This window comes from Thunnus maccoyii, chromosome 22 (genome assembly GCF_910596095.1).
Source record: "Thunnus maccoyii chromosome 22, fThuMac1.1, whole genome shotgun sequence".
In the NCBI taxonomy this organism is placed as follows: Eukaryota; Metazoa; Chordata; class Actinopteri; order Scombriformes; family Scombridae; genus Thunnus; species Thunnus maccoyii.
Window position 1 is genome coordinate 1,036,903 of NC_056554.1, and position 22,558 is coordinate 1,059,460.

Consider the following 22,558-nt stretch of genomic DNA (forward strand, 5'->3'; position numbering starts at 1 on the left):
TGTGAGTGGCCAGCGGTAATCTTTATTGAACTAGATTGATCTTACCATTGTAAATGTATTCTGGCATTTCCCCCTTGTTTCTGTCTTCTTTAAGGTTAAATTTTGTTTGGGATATTTAAGCGGGTTAATGGCTAGTTTTGTCTATTTAGTACATATGTGCACATGGTAGGATAGCAGTGTATGCTAAGAAATGTGTCTACCTAATTTGATTAATGTTGCATCCCTGACATGTTCTGTTTTGTTGTTTTTAAAAAGAAATAAAATAGAAAGTGAAAAAATTGTATACATCTACTTCATCACTTTTAGGATCCCATTTTAAAAGGTGACAACACACTCTTATTATCTAAAAGTTTGACTTTTTCATGTGCAAGCATACAATTTTAAAACCCAGACCTTCATCATTGTTCCCAGTAAGGTCTTAAAAATTTCCTTTGTGATCAGTTGAATCTGTGATTTAATATTAATGAAGTGGTTCTCATGATGCATAATTTTTCTGTACCAAAAAAGAACATTTGTCCAGCCATCTGCTGAAGTTTGTCTTTTTCATGTATCTAGCAAAGGTTAAGATTTTCCCGTGAAACAAAGGCTTGAAAAAGTCTTCCAAATGTGTTTCTGTCTTTCCTATTGTCCTGTGGTCTTGCAATGTGAGGTGCTACCATATAGCTGATCCGGTGAGATATTAATCCTCCTCACGTTCAGCTCTGCAGCGAATGCTCTTGCCCTCTGGTAAAAGAAGAGAGAGAGCTCCCGGTCTATGAGGAAGTTGTGGTAGATGGTGGCAAGGCGGGTGCACAGCTGCATCTGAGACTTCTTGTTGCCCAGATCAATGGCTGCAGCAAGTGCCAGGTGGTAATAGCCTGCAGCATCGAATGGGTCCTGTAGAGACAACAGCAAAATGTATGGGTTCTTCAAAACTGTAATTTAATCACAGCTTCTTGGTTGATGCGGAAGCTGAGAGGTCATGGTAGCAATTTTTTTATATTTTAAAATCTTGTTATTACAAGATCAAAACGAATTAATTTTTTTATCATGGGGTAACAAAGTAATTTTCTTGAGATAAGAATGTTCCCATTATCTGGAGAAAATGAACATTATTCATTCAAAATAATGACTTAATTTTATCATGTTAAATGCAGTGGATTTGAGTCGCATGACTTGAATTTGTGTCATACTCCAGTCATGATTCAGATAGTTTTAGACTTAAGTTACAAAATCAAAAAAGACTTGACAACTCAAACTGACAACTCGACTTTGACTTCAACTTTCACGCATAATGACTTGTTTAGGACTTGGAACACAAAGTTTAGGACTTGGACTTGACTTGGATCTTGTTGGTCTTGACTTGGGACATATCCATCTTCTCTTCTCTTGGATTACCAGGATTACGCGAGACATGGGCTCTAATGTCATCACTCAAGATGCATGTGAGTCATACCCAATGTGAACAGAATGTTGTGGCACATTCTGGGCATTTTCTCCTTGACAAGAAAAAACAATTTTATCATCCCAAGTAACAAATTAATAGTCTTGTGATCTTGAGAATTTAAAAATATTGTAACCAGGAGGCTAATCTCTGCTTCCATACATTAAGTCATCTGTCTACTTAGGCAAGGAATCTCGGTCTGTATGTCTGTATATCTGTGCGTCCTTTGCGCATCTCTTGAATGATTCATCAGACTGATTTCACACTTGGTGGGTGCATTGCTGGGGAAAAAGGGAGTGCTGTGTCGAATTTGGCGAAATTTGGACACGCAGCACGACAAATATTAAAAAATTTAAACTTTGAATAAACAAGCTATCAGCGACTCTGCTCTGCAGCAGCTGGGTGGGGCTTTTGGGCTCTGCTACTGCATGTCATGATCAGAGCTGAACCCTCCCATGAGAGAGACGAGGGGATGACATCCCTCTTCGTTTGATAATGTTAAAAGTTAGACTTTGTTCCGGGTTTCCTGACTGATTTTAAAAAAGACAAGAGAAGATGAGAAAACGGACGAGCGCGCTGAGAGCATGAGCAAGCGACAGGGAGACGGGCTGGAAAGCTTTCTCTGAGAGAGAGAAAGCCTGTGAATGACAGAAATACAACGTTATTTTCTGATTGTTTCATGGCGGTTACATTCTAAAGCACTAATAAACAACCATCAAATACTCAACTGGTGATTTACTGTGGAGACAGACGCTCTTTTCGTGCAATCTGGACACGTGACATGTTTAATATTAATAAACTGTGAACAGACGAGCGAGTCGCTCAGCTCTTTGTCTGAGTGCAGGGGACTGTTTGATACAAACACCATCACATCGCAGTGGGGTGGGGCTTCTGGGCTCTGACTCAAACTCACACTTGGTGGATGAACTGCTGAGGGCCAAAGGAAGTGCAGTGTTGAGTGTGAAGTTGTTTGGACATGCGACACATTGATTAACTTAAAATAAACAAGTCAGCTCAGTGTCTGAGTGCAGTGGGGGCTGTTTGATATAAACATGATCACATCACAGCAGGGCAGGGCATCTGGGCTCTGACTTGCTGAGCGGTACAAAGTCACGCGCCCCGCTAAATTGAACTGCCCAAGAGAGAAGAATGAGCACACACAGGAGAAATAAACAGAGGCGCAGCAGAATCAACCAAGGAAGGCCATAAACTGGCTCTACGGTTCAACCTCAGTTTAGTCTCACTGGTGAAATTTCTATCTGGATTAAAACCATTTAATTTATGAAATCCGTATCGTTTTAACTGATACGTTTTCAATTGACATATATGTGTGGTTCTCGCAAAGTAATCTGCCTGTTCCGAACAGGTGTATTTTGAACAGGCACTGCACTTGTGTCCATAAAGAGACTTTTTAATAACTCTGAACAAAACCATGGTAAGTCTTGGATGTGTTGGTGACTAGCTTGTGAGCTAACGTTTAAGACCAATGTGTTGAGCTGTTAGAATATTTTTTCCATTTTTAATGGACCAAAGACATTCCAGGTACTACGGTCATTGGAACTAAATCTAAGAACTCAACTAGAATTCTCTTTTGCACATTTCTTCCTATTGTTTGACTAAAGCTGTTGTAAGTTGTAGTAGTCTTGAGGTTTGTGTTTAACCAATCACTGATATTTAGCACTGTAAACTCCGCCCTGATAGTTCTGAGTATTGTTATGGGACAAAATTCAAAGTAAAAGCTGCTTTGAAAGCTCTTTTCAGCTGTTACTATGATGATATTTGGGTCTTCATTTCACGTAACAATGCATCTATGGATGACTACAGGCATCTGTGGATTTCACATTGTCTGAGTGTTGCTGCTAACTTCCAGATCCACATGGTTCAATAATTTAAAACATAGAAAAATCATCCCTTGTCTACCATCTAATCCCTTACCTTCAGATCATAGAAAATGATGTCCCCCAGTGTCTGATACACCCTGACATAGTACAGTGTTTCCTCATCAAACTGCAGAGGTGTTGGACAGAGTGTCAGGGTCTTCAGGTAATAGTGTTCAGCCAGTTCATACTGCTCCAGACAGTGGTACAGAGAGGCCAGACGGTGGTAGGCCACTCGCTCATTCAGACTCTCACCTGTATGAAAACACACAGAATGTAGAAAAGGTTATTCAGTTTTAGCACTGTAAATATTATTACTGTAACTCATGATGCTTTTTTTCTGCAAAGTTTCCTGTTATGGAGATGTAATGAGTATTGCAGCCTCCACTTTGGCAGTCTTTCCACAGGCAATGACTGTAGTATTGATCACTTCACTTCAATAAATGTGTCATCCTACTGCATCTATCATCTGTCACAGTTTCAATAAAAATCACAGAATACATATAACATAGAAAACCACAAAACCTTGTTGGAGGTTTTTCGTACCCAGAGTGATGCTGATGTCCAGTGCAGTCTGAGCAAATTCCACAGCTTCCCCATAGAGTTTCAGACTGAGCATCAGTTCAGTCAACTTATTACACAACCTCAGCCTGGTATTAACACTGCTGCTCTTCACTGCGATGGGCAGAGCACGGTCCTACATGGTGGTAATACACAGATTCAGAGGACATTCTTAAACGCTGAAAGGATAATTGTGCCCTATTACTATTTAGGTCTTATTTTTGTAGTTTTGGCCTATGGCTGCTCAATGACAAAAAGTAATGAAAAGTATGGAAATATGTGACGATTGTGTGATCAAAATTCATAGTCATTATAAACTGTGGCTTGATCATGTAAAGCTATGCCAGAATCAACTGAGATCAATATCAAGAGTGCTCCATTATGAGGCCTTAGGGTCATGACAACATGGTGTTTTAGTCAAGTTCTACCCTGTAGAAGGTGATAGCCTTGTCCCTGTCTTGGCAGCTGTTGAAGAAAATGTCTCCTGCAGCTTCCAGAAGCTTCAGGATGAACCTGGTGTCTCCTGTGCTCAGAGCGACATCCTGAGCTACCTGATAATGACATGAGCAAAAATACAGGCTGTCATTCTAAAACATTTCAGACAGTTACAACAAGGTGAAAGGGTGGTATTACTTGTCCCATGATGGCTTACATGCAGTCATATCACTCTCACCACTCTGATGCTTTGGGTTTCTCTCTTTAGCTGTTTTCAGTCATTAGTTGTTTACAATCTTTTCCAATTTGATTTTTTTTTCAATAGCTGATAAGTTACCATCAGTGAAACTCACCACTTCTTGCAGATGTTTCACATTAAAAGACTACCAGGATTGGGGGGATTATGCCAAATAAGCAGCTGAAAGACTGACTTTTAGTATGAAACATCCATAAGGGAAGTGTTGAATATTTTTGACAGTAGTTAAACAGTGATCAAAAAACTGTCAAAGGGGAAGAAATAATTAGTGAACAAGAACAATATATCTGTTAAAAACAGAAAGTGAGAATAGCAGAGTATGACATTACTGCGTTATATTGGTTATACTAAATGTATCCAGACTACAGGTAAACATGGAGGAAGTGCTGACTAAACAGACCACAGAGGAAATTAGAGATAAACATAAGCCTATTTTAAATGAAGGCCTGGTTCTCTCCTCCATTCAGGTAAACACAGTTCACAGTTGAATTTCTAAAGTTTAAAAGACTGTGCTGATAGACATTAAATAGCTGTGCTGTCTACAGAGCTGCTGTCACACCTGTACATAAAGATCCACCAGTTCAGTCTGGCCCAGCAGGAGGTAGATCTTCCCAGCATGCAGCCAGCCGTACGCCTCTTTCTCCTTGCAGCCCAGGTCAATGAAAATACCCAGGCTGCTCTTGGTGTAGTCGAGAGCTGCCCTGTGTGCCCTGAGAACATTTAGAGACAACCATGGCTGTTTGTCTATCACACATTATATACTGTGATATATGACTGGTATCAAATGAAAAGAAACAGTTTGGACCATAACTAAAAGACTAATTTCAGGCAGTCAGACAGATTGTTATCCAGATTATCTGAACCACTTTATTTAGAGATTAAACTGAAAGTGAATGTGCATGAAATGTTGCTAATAATTCTTCATTGCACAGGAAAACTCTATTCATACAACTACAATGTAGCAGGTTAAAGTTGAAGTGGGTCTGTAAACTTAAACTAATAATTTTACTGTTTTCTCTTCAAAATCAGTTTGTCTACCTTACAGGGTTTATCTACAGCCTGTCTGCTTGTATTTCAGAATCAGACTCAGTTTTATTATTGTTGTTGTATGAATACGCATACAATTTGCCTCTGCTTTCTACACACACACACACACACAAACACACACACACACACACACACACACACACACACACACACACACACACACACACACACACACACACATTATTTGACACTGTTGCTTCAAACTTTAAATTCAAAATCAAATTCAATTAGTGGCATTCAAATTAGTGGCAGTTCAGTAGGACTTGTATACAAAGCCCTCTCAAAAAGTGAAATATCAAAAATGTCATTGTACTTTAGTGTATAACTGAAATTTTCATATACTATGAAAGGGGCAAATAAGAACACGAGTGAATGTTAGAGCTGACCTATTCCAACTCCTCACACACACCTGTCTGTGCCCAGAGTGAGGTAGAGCTGGCTAATAGCTTCCAGTGCGTCCCCCTCCTGTCCTCTGTCTCCTGTGCGTCTGAGCAGCTGGACCTGGTGCTGACTGTAGATGATACACTGGGCCTGGTCTGGACTCTCACACCCATACAGATGGCACAGATGTCTGGTTGCAGTGAGCTGGCCTGGCAATAGTGATAGTCAAGTTTAGTTCATTTAAAGAGCAAAATAAAACATAGTACAAAACAGACCAAATGTAAGTGACTGTGTGACTTACACACTTACATTCTAAAACATTGGCATTGATAGCCAGCAGCAGAGCCCACTCGTAGCATCCTTTCCCATAGTCCAGCTGCTGCTGCTTTACATAGTGCTGTCCCAGCTCCAGAAGCACTGTGATGAAGTTTACCTCATGGCCTTCTTCATCCAGCTCAGAGAAGAGCTGCACAGCCTCAGTCAGGTGTCTCTGTGCTAGTTCTTTAGCTCCAGCTTTCAGACACAGCAGCCCTTCATGAAGATAAAGAAGCACTGAGTCATCTCACAGAGTTAAATTCCACTGGAAAAATCATCAACAATGAAGCACATAATACTGTGTTACCTAGGTTAGCCTGAGCTACAGCCCAGTTTGGCTGGTCCTCATGCTCTTGGCAGATGTCAACAGCAGCTTGGTAGCTCTCTGCTGCCCTCCGGAGGTCACCCATGCATCGAAGGGCCACGCCGCGCATGTTGAGGACCACACCTTCATATGACGTAAAACACATTTACTCAAACAGCTATGGAATAGACTGGAGTGAATTTAGATTTTTTTCTCTTGACTCATGTTTTGCTGTTTTTCCAAAGAATGGCAAATTTCTTCACTTCATAAGGTGAAATATCATTTTTTTAAAATCCCCAAATCAATGCTTAGTAATATTCTATTTCTAATTCTATACTGCACAATTTATTCTACCAGGTTGAATTTGTCTGGAGGTTAGCTAGATTATGTAACTGCACAAAACAGGGAGAGAGTGCTAGGTAGAAGCTGGGATATATTTGAGAGTTGGCTGCTGAACAGAATTGCAAACTTCTGTTCAGGGAAGACATGAATTATATTATATTTTGGTAGATTTCACAATCAAACTGCACTTAAAACTGCATTTCCTAGCAATGAAAAGAAAAAAAGAATCAATAGAATATATTTTGGTGGAGGAGTATCTATTTAAATTGTGCATATGTCGTAACACTTCTCTCAGCTACTATCAGTTCTAACATTCACATGAGTGCACCAGCCAACTTATTTTGGTTATTCAGCAAGAATGTGGAACCCATCCAAAACATTTGGTGTGAACAAAAGATGGACTAATGGAAGTGCACAGTGTCTACTCCTTATTCATCCCTTCATGTTTATCACTTAATTATCAAAAAAAAAAAGAGCGTCTCTATATATGGCCTGGACATTTTTGCTACTTCCTACTTATGGTAAATGGACTGTACTTGTATAGCGCCTTTCTAGTCTTCCGACCACTCAAAGCGCTTTTTTCACTACGAATCACATTCACCCATTCACACACATTCATACGCTGAATGGGTACAGGGGCTACCATGCAAGGTCCCAACCTACCCATCAGAGGAAGCTAACCATTCACACACATTCATACACTGATGGCACAGCCATCAGGGGCAATTTGGGGTTAAGTGTCTTGCCCAAGGACACATGGGCTAGAGGAGCCGGGAATCGAACCGCCGATCTTCCAATTAGTGGACGACCCGCTCCACCTCCTGAGCCACAGCCGCCCCATGTATGTCCCCACTTATCTTTTATCAGGTCTATCAGGTCTAGAAGATCAAATCACAGGGCAGACAGCTGAAAACTGCAGTCAAATGAAGAACCGAATTTGTGTGTTCATTACTGAGGTGATAATATCAGTCCCTGTCATACTCAACAGCCTTGCTCCAATTTCCCTAGTCATTTCTGTTTGTTTGGCAGTTTGTCTGGTTGTCACAGAATGGCTATATAATTTTTTTAACTACAGGTTTTAAATAAGTTTCCAGCAGAACCAATTACCAGAACCACTTATTTGGAGGTGCAAACAAAACTAAATTAACCCTGAGCTTGTTGTAATTGTCCACTGATGGGGTGCCCTGGTGACCAGGGTATAAAGATACTGACCATGTAATCGCACCTTCCATGGTCAGGCTGAGGACCTTTGTTGCATGTCATGGCAGTTAGCTATATCTCTCTTGCTCTTTCCCTTCATTTCCTGTCAGCTGTATACTGTCTATTCACAAAAAAGGAATAAAATGCTCAAAAATGTTCCTGATTGGGCATCCATGCACAACTATGTACTGTATGGCAGGCCTATGTTGAACATAACAGAAGTCCTGCAAAATCTTATAGATGTTTACAACTGACTGTTAGGTAGTAACCTATAATGTTCACTTTTGGTTTCATTTCCAAAGTAGCAGGTTAGAATGTAATCACAGAAACCCACAAAATCAACAGACCTTCTTGAGGGGTTGTGCAGTGTTCTGGCATGGAAGCTAGGACCACATCCAGGATATCCAGAGCAACCTCTGGCTGGTTGTTGTCAATGTGAAGCCATGCCAGCCAGATGAGGGCACTGTTTCTTTCTGGGACAGAAGTGGGGATTCGCTGTGAGGGTGGACTGTTGTTGATAAGAGTATGCATGTGTCGGATAGCGTGTCCAGCCATTCTCTGCTTGTTAAACAGTTGGCACAGACAGACAGTAAGCTGATAGCGCAACACATGGTATTGGTCATTTCCTCTTGCTTGGACCTTGGGAAAAGAGAGTGCTTGGTGTAAATATGGAGCCAATTGAGCCGGGACGAAGGCTTCCTGTTCTGTGATCCCATACAGTCTGTTAACATTGTCCAGAGCTAGAACCATGCTGCTGAGGCAGTCAGTCAGTGTAGCGGAGGACTGCAGAGAAGCTCTCCTGGCTGAACTGACACAGAGGTGAGGAAGGCAAAGTTCGCTGTAGAGCCTTCCCAGGGTCAGGTATCCATGGCTGGGGGAGATGTTCCATGTTCTGTGCGCTTCAGCACAAAGAACAACTAGTCTCTCAAGATAAGGAACAACTCGGCTTGACTCAGCTTGAGTCCAGTGGTGCTTCGCCAGTAGATAACAAGCCTGGGCCTCTGCCATTTTGTTGTGAGACAGAACAGCTTTCTTGAGCATGTATTTGAGAACAGGATCATCCTCTATGCTTTCCAGACAGCCTGGGATTCCCATTAACAAGGCGACAAGGCGCTCCGTCAGAGCAAAGAAACTTTCTGTATTTTTCTGCAGAAGATATATGGCAACCAGGTTGGAATAGATGCTGGCCAGCAGCCTGAGGTCTGTGAAGCCTTCACGTGGAACACTGAGGGCTTCTTCAAAGTAAACCCGGGCCTGGCTAAACTTTGACCTCCCAGCACAGAGCTTACCCAACAAGAAGCACAAACGAGTCTGCGACCAAAAGAGTCGCTTCTTTCTGGCAGTTTCCCTCGCAACACCAAGAAAGGCAATCAGCTCATCCTCTTCAGAGTGACCACTGAAGGTGGAGGAGGTGAGGAGTTCAGGGCTCTGTCTGTACACGGTGCCAAACTCCACTTTGTAATCTTGTCCTTCCAAAAAAGAGAAGAGGGGAGTGAAGTTCTCTGTATTGTTGTTTCCTTCTACAACTGGGTGAACAGTGAAACAGGGAGGGTTTGGGTTTTGGGCCTCAGCAGGCAGAGCTGAGTCTTCTTGAATCCCATTCATAGTCGCAACAGAATCTGGGGATGAGTCTTTTTCTTGATTGAGAATCCTCTGGATATTAGTTTTCAAGTGAGACTGATGAGTATCAAGTTTGCTTGAAGAACTGTCTGCAAAAGATTCATGAGAAAAAAAATTTGAAATACTTTTGAAACACGGTTCTCTAAGATGGCTTTGACCCATCAAAAATCATTTCAAACTACGTAGCAGAACTTACTTGATACTTTCATTTCAGAGTCTTTGTCACTGATGATATCTGGGATTGAACAATACACAAGTACAAGTAAGTAAATCAGAAAACACTGATTATTCACAATTCTGTTTTTAGGTTCAGATAAAAATACATTGCCAAGCTTCTTTTATGAAAGATCTAGGGGCATTCATTAGTGTAAGTCAGTGAATACAACCTGTGTAAGTTACTCATTAAGCCAGGGTGTGCTTGAAATTAAGTAGTATGAAGTATTAACTGACCAAGTCTAAGCGTGGTGTTTTATCCTGTAAAGAATGGTCACACTTGATGAAATTTGTAAAAGCCTTCCATTATACAGAAAGGCAAGAGCTGATTAGCAACTTGAGATGATGGTGGATACTTTTGGACAGTCACGATGTTGAAGCTGGCTGTTTATATGACAAGTGCTGGAAGCTAAGTGGGTGTGGCTATTAGGTTGTTGGTTTCAGAAAGTTGCATAAATTGTCAGATGCAGGCCCCCTCGCAATGGTGTGTGTAGAGGGGCTTTCAGATGCTTTTCAACAATTCCACAAGCTCTTTGTTTGAAGTATACTGACACCTTTAGATGTCTGGTTTTAAAGGTCAGTTCTGATTTATTACAACTTGGGTCATACTGTAGTTTTCTATTTATTATGTTAACACTGTACTCAGTAAGTTCTGTGATCTAGTTAAATAGTGACATTGCAACAATTAAGTCTGTTTATAAAAACTGTGGGCCAATTTTAACAAGAAAATGAAATAGTGCAAATGTGTGCTGCAGTTTTCTTTGAGCTTTGTGACATAAAAGCCTTAGTGAATCTGGCCCTGTGTGCACACAACTACAATCAAAATTATAGCAGGAAGTGGGTCTGTAAACTGTGATGGATGTTTGCAATGGACACTTTGGGTAATCATTTTGTCTTTGTTATCTCTTCCAAATAAGTTTGACTAAGCTGGGTGTTTATTTCCGATATATCTAATCATCTGACTGCTTGTGTTGCTTGACCTATCAGACTTTTTTCTTCCGATGTTGCTGGATTCCCAGAGCTCAGCAATTAACTTAGTGAGTACAACGTTATTATTACTGATAGGAATGAAATACAAAATTACAAACTATGTGTAACTTGTAATACACAAGAATTACCCTTTAATTTAGGCTTCTTTGACTCCCTTTTAACTGCAGCAATAAGTATTCCAATGCTTTTACTTTCTTCACATGACATCACAAACCAATCCAATGTTTTCTCATCAGTTTTAAGGATTATTGCTGCAGTCACTTTTTTCTGTTTTGACCTAGAAAATATGAAAATATGCCACCAAATTGGATCCTAAGTCACTTGAGTAACTGCATATGGTACAGTTTTTTGACAGATCTGTATTTCAAAAAAAGTCCATAAAAATAAATTAATGTGGTGCTTAAGCTGAGCCACCATTCACATTGAACATGTTAATAAGCTGCTGACATGGGGGCATATTAACTAGGGAGGAAGTTAAACATTTACCATGCACAAACGTTTGTATCCAAAATAGAAACAGGGAAAATGGAAAATCTGTATAAATTGGTGAGACCTTTCCGTCTTACCTAGTTTGTAGTTATGACCAATATCATTTTGTGATTTCTTCTTCAATAAGGCAGTTGTTTCCTCTATGACTTTGCTCTCTTGCAGACAGAAGAATGTCCCTTCCTCTCCATCCAAAAAAATATCTGCTGAACTGGAAGGGTGATAGAAGAACATAAAGCATTTGAATTTATTGTAAAATGATTAACTACCTTTTTCTTTAAATGCTCCTAACCATACACTGATAAGAGAAAAACAATAATTATATAAACAGAAATATAAACATCTAAAACAATACATTTTACATTGCATTACATATAGTACATACATTTTTATGCTTATTTTTAGAATGATTCATAATTGGCTCAGATATTCCCTTTTACTGACACACCAACTGAAACATACAGTATAACTCACTTGGTAAAAGTGCTGACATAGTAATATTGTTGATACACTCACTTGTAAGTGTTACTAGAGGGTTTCACCAGGTTTGTCCGGACCAGACCCACTTCTCCTGTTACCTCCTTCCTCCCTGTGAACCAATCAAAACAAGACACCAGAAGTCCCACAATGATGATGCGATCACCGGCTGCCATGCTCATCTCATCTGGACCCTCGGCATCATAGTCTGCAGTGGCCACACAGGTTCCCCTGGCTGAATGGAGCAGGACAGCAGGGATGGAAAGAGGAGGTATGCAGAGGGACAGAGATAATGCTTCACACTTTTTAATTGAACGTTTTACTATTTATGCCTTCAACTGGAGTATTTTTGTTTAAACATTTCCTTTTTTCACTGAAGATTTTTCAATTTCATCCATTCATCAGTCCATCTTGCACCTCGTCCAGCAGTGGGCTACCGAAGGTTGCCCATTTGTCCTTCCTCCCAGCTACATTCTCCAGCTGTTCCTGGAGGCGATCCCAGGCCAGATGGGATATATAATCCCACCAGCATGTTCTGGGTCTTACTCAATTCAATTCAATTCAGTTTTATTTATATGACACCAAATCATAACATCTCAGGCCACTTTTCACAGAGAACATGTCAAGACTGTACTCTTTATTTTACAGAGACCCAACATTCCCCCATGAGCAAGCGCTTGGCGACAGCGACAAGGAAAAACTCCTCTTTAATGGGAAGAAACCTCAAGCAGAACCGAGCAGCCATCTGCCTTGATCATGCTGGTCACTCTGGGTCTCTTCCCATTTGGGTACAAGAGGGAATGCTAATCAGATGCCCGCACACCTCAACTGACTCTTCTCAAAGGAGCAGCAATTCTACTCTGAGCTCCTCCGGATGACCAGGCTACTCACCTTGGGCCTCATTCACTAATATGTGCATAGAAATGTTCTTACTTTGCGCACAAAATAAGTTTGCAGGCAAAATTACCGTTGGATTCACGACGTGTGCACCGGCCAATTGTTTTTTTACCACCATGCATATGTTAGTGAATCAGAATCATTCTAAATTGGCAGGTGTGTGCCCACTATCGTTAACTAGCATACTACCATGACCCCATTTCTTTACATAAGGAAAGCTCTGTTGGAGTGGTGCAGCAGTGGAGAGAGCTGTCTCTCATTGCAAAGAGGGCCGTGATGGTAAAAATGTAGAAAAACTTTACCACTAGTGAAATGCAAACAATAGTTTCAGAAGTAGAAGACAGAAAACGCAGATTTGGCTGGTGAACATTTCACTGGCACAACCATTTGGAGCCTGATTGTGAAACCTGCATACAGCCTGCATACCTGTTGCACCATTACCACACAGCATGTCCATAACAAAATACAAAGTTGGTAAATGTGTAGATCTGTGGAACTGATCTCAATAAATCTCTGCTGCTGTGCCAGGTGTGCATCGTGTTTCCTCTCTGTCCACAACAGGCTGTGATGTAGCAGAAGCAGAGCGCCCCTCCTTGAGCCACTATTGGCAAACTTGTTTCAGCAGCTTGTCTCCATGATCTCATTCTGTTAGTCACTATTCAGAGTTCTTCAGCTCCCACTTCCAGAAGAACATCTTCTGCATCACGAGGGAGGCTGGGGACATGGAATGGGAGTGGGCAATGTTTATAGCCTCAGATGTGAATGTGACCGCACAGAGTTGTGGCCTGAGGGTCATCTGTGACAACTGAGTCAGACCTGGCCGTCAGACCTTTTGGGCTTGGTTAATGTAGGGGACTCTTGAAGCAGACAAATATCAGGAGACCAGAGACCCAAGTGAGGAGTTTAAGTATCTTGGGGTCTTATTCAGGAGTGATGGTGAAATTTATCCTTAGGCCAAATCAACCCCATGTTTCACACATACTAAAATATTTGGCAAGAAATGAAACATAATCAAGAAGCTTTCTTCAATTTAAATTATTGTGTAAAATTATTGCCTTGACTGCGGCTTTACTGCGTCTTGGGCAGCTGTGGCTCAGGAGGTAGAGCAGGTTGTCAGAAGACTGGCGGTTCGATCCCCAGCTTATGCTTGTATAGATTATATTTAGCAATCTCATATTCTCTCTCATTTGGATATATTGGTGAAATCATTCTCTACAGCTTTTACTGCACTTACCACACTGCAGAGGGAAGTCACAGGCAGGTTTCCCATCACCCACTAAAATGCTCTCTGCACAAGATTTGAGAAACCATCTGTGGATAGATGGCACCATATGACCACAGAGAAAAACAACAACCTGAATTGTATAATCACAGACCAGTGAGATTGGTCATGATCACGTCATCAAGTAAGTCCACACACTCCTATGTGTGGATGTTACTCACTGATGGAAAGGGATAACTGGCTCCAGTGCAGGGTTGGGTGCAGTGCCCCGGGCTGCATCAGCCAGACACAACACGGTCCAGCCTGAGCCCAGGAAGGGAGGCTCAAACTGGGCTATGTCTCCCTGCTCCAGGTACAGGTCTCCTCCAGAGGTGGAGCTGTCAAACATCTGGTTGGCAATACAACTAGCAAACAGTGAACCTGAGGACACAGAGAAAGAGTGAGTGAAATGTAACTGTGAATGGCCATTTCTTTTACTTTTTTCATTAGTATATGTTTTTCATTCAGTTTTTAACATCATAAAAAGGCAACATTAATGATGATAATGTTTGCACTTATTTTAATTATTACATATTATTACATAATATTTAATTATGAAGTAGTTATAGTTGCAATGATAACTTGAGCATGTTCTGATCCACACATACCAAATGTTAACAGCAAACCAACATCAACATATGGCAAAATTGAAAATATAGTAAATAGGTTGCTGTTTCCTGCAAATAAAGATTAGAATTTTAACTAATGATAGTGCTTTTGAAGCCTCTATCTAGTACAAATAATACTAATGGAGTTGGCTCAGGTGTTATCATGTGACCTAAGAGTGAAATTTCAGTCACATAATAACAGGTTGTTGTATATGGGCAGAGATGGTGACTCCTGTCTCTGTCCAAAGATGGTCTCCACTGTCAGATGTGAATGTCCTCCCTGATCTTTCAACAGGCGTCCACTGACTCTCGGTCAATGACTGACTTCTGCTCAATGGATGTTGTAAGGGGTTTTGGTCTGGTGTTCACAGGCAGTAGGGATCCCAACACCTTTCACATGTGTTGTCGTGATGACGTCATACACCAACCCAGTCTTCCTCTTAGGAGGGTCCTGTCTTTAGGCTGTACAAGCAGAGATCTTAAGGTTTTGACTGATTTGTGGTGTTGACTCTTTGTCACTTAGGTTGCTTTTATATCTAACCAGTTTAGTTTTGATTCAATTGAACTCTGATGCTTTTGCCCATTTAGTTTATTTTTTTGGGCTAGTGTGAAGCTATCAGTTGATCTTTGGTGTGGACCAAACAACCAGACTGAGACTGCCTGCAAAGGAATGTCATGGTCTACTTCAAAGCAGACTCTGGTGCGGTTCATTTGTGGTGTCAAAGCAAATGGACCAACCACAGCATTTCACGATAGCAGATATGTGATTTTATCATTAATTCAAAAGCTAAACTACTATTAAACCATCTGATGATCATGAACTGCAATCTCTTTATCTGTATAAATAATGTATAGCCTATATCAATACAAGAAGGGTGTTGAGCTTATGTCCCACTCCATGTATTTGCGGTTCCCAAATAAAATTTCTTTCCCCGTAATATTACAGTACAAAACACTTCCTTTTATACTGGTTTGTCTGTTCATCATTATTTATGATACACAAGGTCCAGTTGCATTCTTAACTAATAATGCTTATAATCAGCTATTTATTGTTGAGCTCTTTGTGAACACCAGAGAACATAGATATTTAAAGTCTACTAAGGTCACTGGAATTCCCAAGTTGGTCCATGTAGTGATGATGGTGCAGGATGACAGTCGCTAATAAATGAGCTACCTGTCAGTCCATATAACTTCATAATTAGAGATTTTGGTCAATTTCTTTTCTCAGCCATTGTGAACATGATGTGGACCAGAACCAAAAGGCAACAATGTATATTTTTCTTTGCTTGGTATGGACCAAATTAACCAAAGCAGTGAAAGCACCCTTAAAGAGTCTAGATGTTCTGACAGTCCATGTATAGGAGTTTCATCGAGATACTTCTAGTGGTCCCCATTGATTTAGCAGCGGTCTTAAGTCTGGCTGAGATTTTGATCATCCATTCCTGTGCCTGTTGGCCAACTGCACATCCTGCTGCACTTGTCCTCCTCTTCACCGACAAGATGTTCTGCTCTGTTTAGGAGGGTTCTTACCACTATTTTTTATGCTGTGACTGCATGTTGAAATTGAGATACTGGAGGCCGGAGAAAGATCAAGGAGGACATTAATCTCTGAGACGAAGACCATCTTTGAACAGGGACCTAACCCTAATCCTTTGAGTTAAGTTTTAGCCACATACTGGAAATGATGTTTTCCTCTTTCTCCACCTTCTATCAGCCACTGCTTGATGCTGTAAATGCATTAGCGCTTGAAAACATCTGACTTTGTGCAGTAATGCAGCCAAGCAGGCAACTGACATCAATTTGCAGAGCAACTCAAAAGACTGAACTTCATCATCTACCTTCTTGCATGAGGATGCCTTTGTAGAGAAGATTGAGTGTGTCCTCCTGAATGGAAACCTTTATAGCAATGTCTTCCTCCAAAGAACTGAGCCAGAACTTTTCGTCTAACAACAGATTCTCCATGCACTGACCCAGGAAACCTGGAAGAGAGGAGGATGCGCATAAAGGTCATACTTTATGCTCATATTCTAAACTGCAAATAGTGGAATTCTTGTGCTTGTGGCAGCAGCAGTAGCAGTAGTCGCAGTAGATTTACTGACAGTAGCTACAACAGCAATAGCAGAAGTAATAGTAGTGACATTACATTTTGTGGTCGTGTCCTATCCAGTACATCATAGGTCAGGAAAGTAAATAATGATGCAAAATGCTTTTTGACATACTGCACACTACAATTCACAGGTAAATATTTTAATAATTAACTTCAAAGTTAATTTTACTGCTACTGGCAACTATTTTGTTCTTACATCCCAAACCTACCTGTTGTATAATATGTGGTGAACTTCAATATTTCCTCAAATGTTTTAAAAGTCACAAAAATCACTTTGTCTTCACTGTTGATGGAGACAAGATGAGCAGACAACTCCTACAGACAGACAGAGAAAAGAGAAGATTTAGTTAATAACAGATTTTTGTATTTATTTTGTATTGTATTTATTTTTGCTAAAACATTCATTTTGTTTTGACTGGGACTGGACTGAAAACACTGTTGACACGTGCTCATGTCATAGGCTCCAATGAAGCCTACTCCATCGCTACTGTTGCAGCTGTAAAACTGTGGATATATTGTTTTGAGCATCACACATCTCCCACGAAATGACTCAGTTCACTATCAGAATTTGATCGATTCCATCCGATAACATTTGGAAAGTCTAGAGGAGCCGCATTATTAAATTATTTTATCAAGTTTTCAAGTTAGCAGAGAGCTAACTGGAAGTTAGCCGGCTCGGCTGTCTAGTGCGCATGCCCTGCCCATAGAGCATGCACAGTATGCATTCATCCAGCCAGTGCGGGAATGTGAAACCCGACACCAGATTAAAATCTCTGTGGTTCTTTGAAATACAGAGAGATATACCTGGCAGTGATAGGCTTAATTAGCATTGTGTGAACTAATTTGGCAAGGGCTTGAATGGAATGGATGTCCATTTATATGTAAAAGTTACACACTGCAGTTTTAAGTGATTTTTCAAAATGGATGGTGGTTCATATGCATATACTGTCATCATTGGAATCACAGTGCTATCATAACGGACCATTATTGGCCAATTAATGACCATTACTGAACAAATTATTTTCTGAAATGAGATGCTTAGATGCTTCTTTAGTGTAAAAACTTGTTACCATTCAAATTCATTGTTACATGAATCAAAGTGGACCACAGCCACTATTCTCACAAACGATGACAGGTTACAACTTATCAGTGCCACTTTTAAGGTCTGTGGGAGTTCGTTTTTGATACTGAAAGGATAGATTTTAGTTGAAATGTCTTTTTAACCTAAATATAACAATTTTCAACACAAAACTTAAAGCTGCATTACTTGAATTTTGTCCACTAGGAGGCAGAACTGCAAAACAAGCAGACAGACAGCCTTTATGTTCTGATTTTATTCATAATTTATGAAGTAAGTAGATTTTTTTTTTGCAGATAAAACAGAGTAGAATATAGGCCTGTCAGCCAGTTCTGTGTGTTTGCATGTGCTGTACCATGAATAGAGCGTTGACCTCGGTGCTGTCAGCCTGCAGAATGTGCAGCTTCCCTCTCAGCATTTCCTGTGACTCCTCGTCTGCAGGAAGACGCTCAGGACCCCTGACCACATCCAGCAGCACGGGCAGAGCTGAGCACAAAACATACATTTACTGTGTAGCAAAATACCATGTACATAAAAACATCACATTTTAGTGTGTGTTACGGGGGGTCATTCTAACCCATGAAATGATATGTAATTATTACTTATTTTAAAGATAAATTGGTATCAGCATATACAGTATATCAGCCAATGAGTAACAAGAAACAAGTTTATTTAGGCCTATACATTGTTAAATGTCCCCCCAGAGTTCATATCTTGGTCACAACTCCTTAAGTAACACATTTAAGGTATCCTTAAAATATGTGTTTATGTTTTATGGTTATTTTAAAAATATTATATCAGCTGATATATCTTTATCAGCTTTTTTACTGGTTCTGTATCAGTCATCCTCTAAAAATCAATCATTTATTATTCTTGATACAAATTAATAGTTTTCTAAAGTAGTGGGTGTTGAAAAAAAGATTTGATTATATATATATATATATATATATATATATATATATATTTTTTTTTTTTTTTTTTTTTTTTCTTTTAAAACTAAATTACATAACTATGTGTGCTTCTTGCAAGTCCATCAACTTTATAAACATGCAATACTAAATCATTACAGTATGCTTTTTGTCCATACTGTTAATTTTGTATTGCACAAGAATGGTGAAATAGTTTGTAATGTTGTGCAGTTGTGCAGTTTATATTTTAAATACATTTTAAAGATCCTGGTTTTATAATTATATCCACAGTTCCTCCACCTCACTTGATAGGCTGTAAGTTGTAGTTTCACTGTGACTCTCACTCTAGGTGTGTTCCACTTAGGACAAAGGTAACTGGAAATTTTTAGCTGTTGCTGGGTGCTATAACAAAACCAGGAAGTGTATCTTTACAAGAACCACTTTTATTTTTTAACTCAGAGTAATATATGTTTTTTTTTTTACTCTCATAGGCTGTTAAGTGTGACTCCCTTTCTTGTGAGTATTTGCTGAGAAAGAATGAGCTGAGCTGTTACTGCTGCTGTGTCAAACTGTGACACTTAACTGATGCAATAAAATCCAAAATACAGTGTTGCAATATAAGTACCACTTTTTAAACCACAAATAATACTTAAATATAATAGTAGTGCAAGAAAAAGAATTTTTTTGTATTTGTGTGACAGAATTTTAAAAGAAAATCTTTACTTGCAAAGAGATCCGAAGTAAGGTTGTCCCTTATCTCCCTACCAATTTATTTTGGATTTAGAACTTGTTGGACAGAAAGTATGAAGCAACAACAACAACAACAAAAAAGTACATATTTGATGTATGTAAACAGTACAGTAGGATATTGATATTACTAAGAAAAGGGAAGTTAAATCATGAAACCATGAACCATGTAAAGCATATAATATAATTCACCACAATATGTACAAACCTGATGAAATGCACAACAGGGCTGACCAACAATTTACATTCCTGTTATGTGGTCAGTGAGATGAGTGGTTAGAAAGCTTAGATGGATGTTGGTGTAAGATTTAAATATGAAGACCAACCCACATGATTAAAATACATTCTGCCACTGTCGTGTGATGATGACACTGTGACTGAGTCAGAGATTAATAAATGACTTCAGAGGAGCTCAGAAGTTCAAGGTATAAAACACTGCAAAGTCTCTCACATGACTGTCCACTGAGGTCACTTCACTTTTACAGGTCATATGTTTGCATATGACTAGTTAGGGGTTGGGTAAGGTTGACAGCACTACTACAAGTAATATTTTATGCTAAATTTCCTCACTTGACCCTCAGACCAAAAACATCTCAAACAACAAATATCAAAATCTAATAGGTGGATTACAGTGAAATTTAGTGAGATCCCATGCTCCACATGAGATTCCTGTGCAGTTAAGTTATTAAACCTTATTATTAAGCCACTTGTGTCACCTTTAGGTCAACTTAACAATTCTGTTCTAAAAGTGGCAGGACTCAAGTAGAGCAAAAATATCAGTATGTTTGTTGTTCAAATCATATAATTGGCTGTAATACATATGGCAGTATATACATGTAGGGGCTGCTTAAGAGCTTTTACAGGATACAAAAGAAAAAGAAAACAAAAAAAGAGACAATTGACTAAATAACACGAAAACATCCATTAATTTATACTTTAAAACAGCCTTAAATTTTCAATCAAATTAAAATTCAGGTGATTTACTCTTGTGGAGTTATTATATATTGATTTTTCCATTAATTAATTTCAAGTACGGGGTTAAACCCTGAATTTTCACCTTAATTGAAAAATATAAATTCTCATTTTTACCCCTTTATACCCTTAATTCATATAGAAAACCTATTATAATCACTTCATATATTACAATCCATTACTGTATATATTAATTTAGCTCAAATTTAGCCCCTGAAAATATTTCCGACCCCTTATGTAAAATCAAAATATCAACTTTAATATCACCTTAAATTGTAACTTGTGTAACTCTTACAACGCTTCATTTGATAATTAAAAACTTTTGAAATTAAGATATTTGGTTTACACAATGGACAAAGTAAACAAGGTGTTTGGTATGTTTTTAAAGGTAAATTTAAGAATTCATTAAGGGTATTTTAAGGGATTTGTGAGTGGACGTTCCTGCAAAAATGAGCCTTGCTGTCCTAAATGAAAGTTTTAGGGGGGTTGCCTGCTCATCATGAGAAAATTAGGAATGGGGAGTTAATAGTCAGTTACCTCTATGCCATGCCATTCACTGTTTGGCAGTTAGTTTGTGGTAATTTGATGAATTGATTGATATAAAATAAAACAGAAAGGGCCTTAAGGTGATTCCTGCATTATTACTGAATCAAAATTGTGTATGTATATATATATATATATATATATATATATATATATACATATTCTATTTTAAAAACATACCAGTGGTTTTACATGTTTTAGCCGATTTACTAAAAACTACACCATTGCTATGAAGTTACCTGTTGGGAAGTTCTCCTCAGATGCTGATAGAGTTCTCCTCAGACTTGCAGCATCTCTGGAGAAACCACGTGCTGTTACAGACATGAAGACACAGCGTTGAAGTGACACACATTTAACCACAATTTGGAACAGCTTCATACATTGTACATGGATAGTGTAGGCATATATACGTCCACTGTCACTGAAAACTAACTCATAAGTTTGATGTATCTTCATTCATCTTCTTCACATGAAAAACTGAAAGACAAACGCCCATAAACAGAATCGGCTGTCCCTCTATGCATTTAACAGCCTCAATATAGCCTCCACTAAGTTTCTTTCCAATACAGGAAAGAAATGGACAAACAATAAAGAACACATACTATGGACTGTGAATACAGTATAGTGCTTTAACATGAGAACAGAACAAAGCACTTAATAACACCTGACTTATAGAATACTTATAAAGTTGCCTAAAGGTTAGAGGAGTGATCAGAGGATCACCGGTTTCATCCCTCCATCTGCAGGATGAATCTGGGGTTTTTTTTAGCTTTAAAACCATAAATTTACTGATTAATAATGATTTATTAAATAGTCACATATTCCACTAACTCATCACATGGCCATCAAAGTAAAGTGAAGTGAAAACTGGTTGGGTTGATGATGGGTTTTTATTTGTTATCTGCATGGTTTAAGAGGGAAAATGTTTGAATACAATATACAACAAATATTACAATAATACAAAATAACATGAAGGCATCCTTTAATTTATATCCTAAAAGGGTGTTCATTTTCAATTACAGTAAAATTCCATTAATATTCCATTAATGTATTCCAAATTTGAGGTGAGTCCCTGAATTTGCCCTCTCTGGAATCTGTTTATTCATTGGTGAATACACTGAACATGTTTTATTTATAGTAACATAACTTCATTTATATATCATGTAAAGACAAGCTGAGAAGTGTAAAGTGTGGCTGCGGGCTTTCACACAGTATCACTTTCATGTTTGCAAACCATAAAAAAGGCACCTTTTTCTGCTGTATTTGTGCATGAAATGTGAAACCATATTTTTTACAGCCTTGAATTGTTCTGTAATAATATTATAAGTGATTATCACTAAAGATTTGTAAATTTTTATAAGCGCTTGTCATTTTTCTTGTAATTTGGGTTCCTGGCACCGTTAAATACTAAATGATAAGTTAGACTTATAACTGAGTTAATATGAAAATGAATTAAATGGTGGCTGTAATGTTGACTTTATAAATTGTAAGTAGTTTTTACCACTTACCT

General features: G+C 39.0%; 1 protein-coding gene across 5 annotated transcripts in view; it reads right to left on the reverse strand.

Moving 5' to 3' along the window:
* The window catches only part of LOC121889144 (SH3 domain and tetratricopeptide repeat-containing protein 1), a 27,262-nt gene continuing 4,704 nt past the window's right edge, over positions 1–22,558 (reverse strand). For 3 of the 5 annotated variants that reach the window (XM_042400874.1, XM_042400872.1, XM_042400873.1), the window contains 18 exons: positions 21,288–21,359; positions 18,234–18,364; positions 17,010–17,115; positions 16,532–16,672; positions 14,268–14,466; positions 14,059–14,135; positions 11,967–12,162; positions 11,531–11,661; positions 9,958–9,996; positions 8,489–9,850; positions 6,603–6,743; positions 6,290–6,511; positions 6,009–6,189; positions 5,112–5,262; positions 4,290–4,412; positions 3,847–3,997; positions 3,359–3,555; positions 1–876 (listed from right to left, as the gene is read on the reverse strand). In XM_042400874.1, the coding sequence (XP_042256808.1) occupies positions 622–876; positions 3,359–3,555; positions 3,847–3,997; positions 4,290–4,412; positions 5,112–5,262; positions 6,009–6,189; positions 6,290–6,511; positions 6,603–6,743; positions 8,489–9,850; positions 9,958–9,996; positions 11,531–11,661; positions 11,967–12,162; positions 14,059–14,135; positions 14,268–14,466; positions 16,532–16,672; positions 17,010–17,115; positions 18,234–18,364; positions 21,288–21,359 (3,875 nt within the window). In that variant the 3' untranslated portion in view covers positions 1–621. Of the gene's footprint in view, positions 877–3,358; positions 3,556–3,846; positions 3,998–4,289; positions 4,413–5,111; positions 5,263–6,008; positions 6,190–6,281; positions 6,512–6,602; positions 6,744–8,488; positions 9,851–9,957; positions 9,997–11,530; positions 11,662–11,966; positions 12,163–14,058; positions 14,136–14,267; positions 14,467–16,369; positions 16,421–16,531; positions 16,673–17,009; positions 17,116–18,233; positions 18,365–21,287; positions 21,360–22,558 lie in introns of those variants that run through there. The other 2 variants (XM_042400875.1, XM_042400876.1) reach the window with 2 other exon arrangements.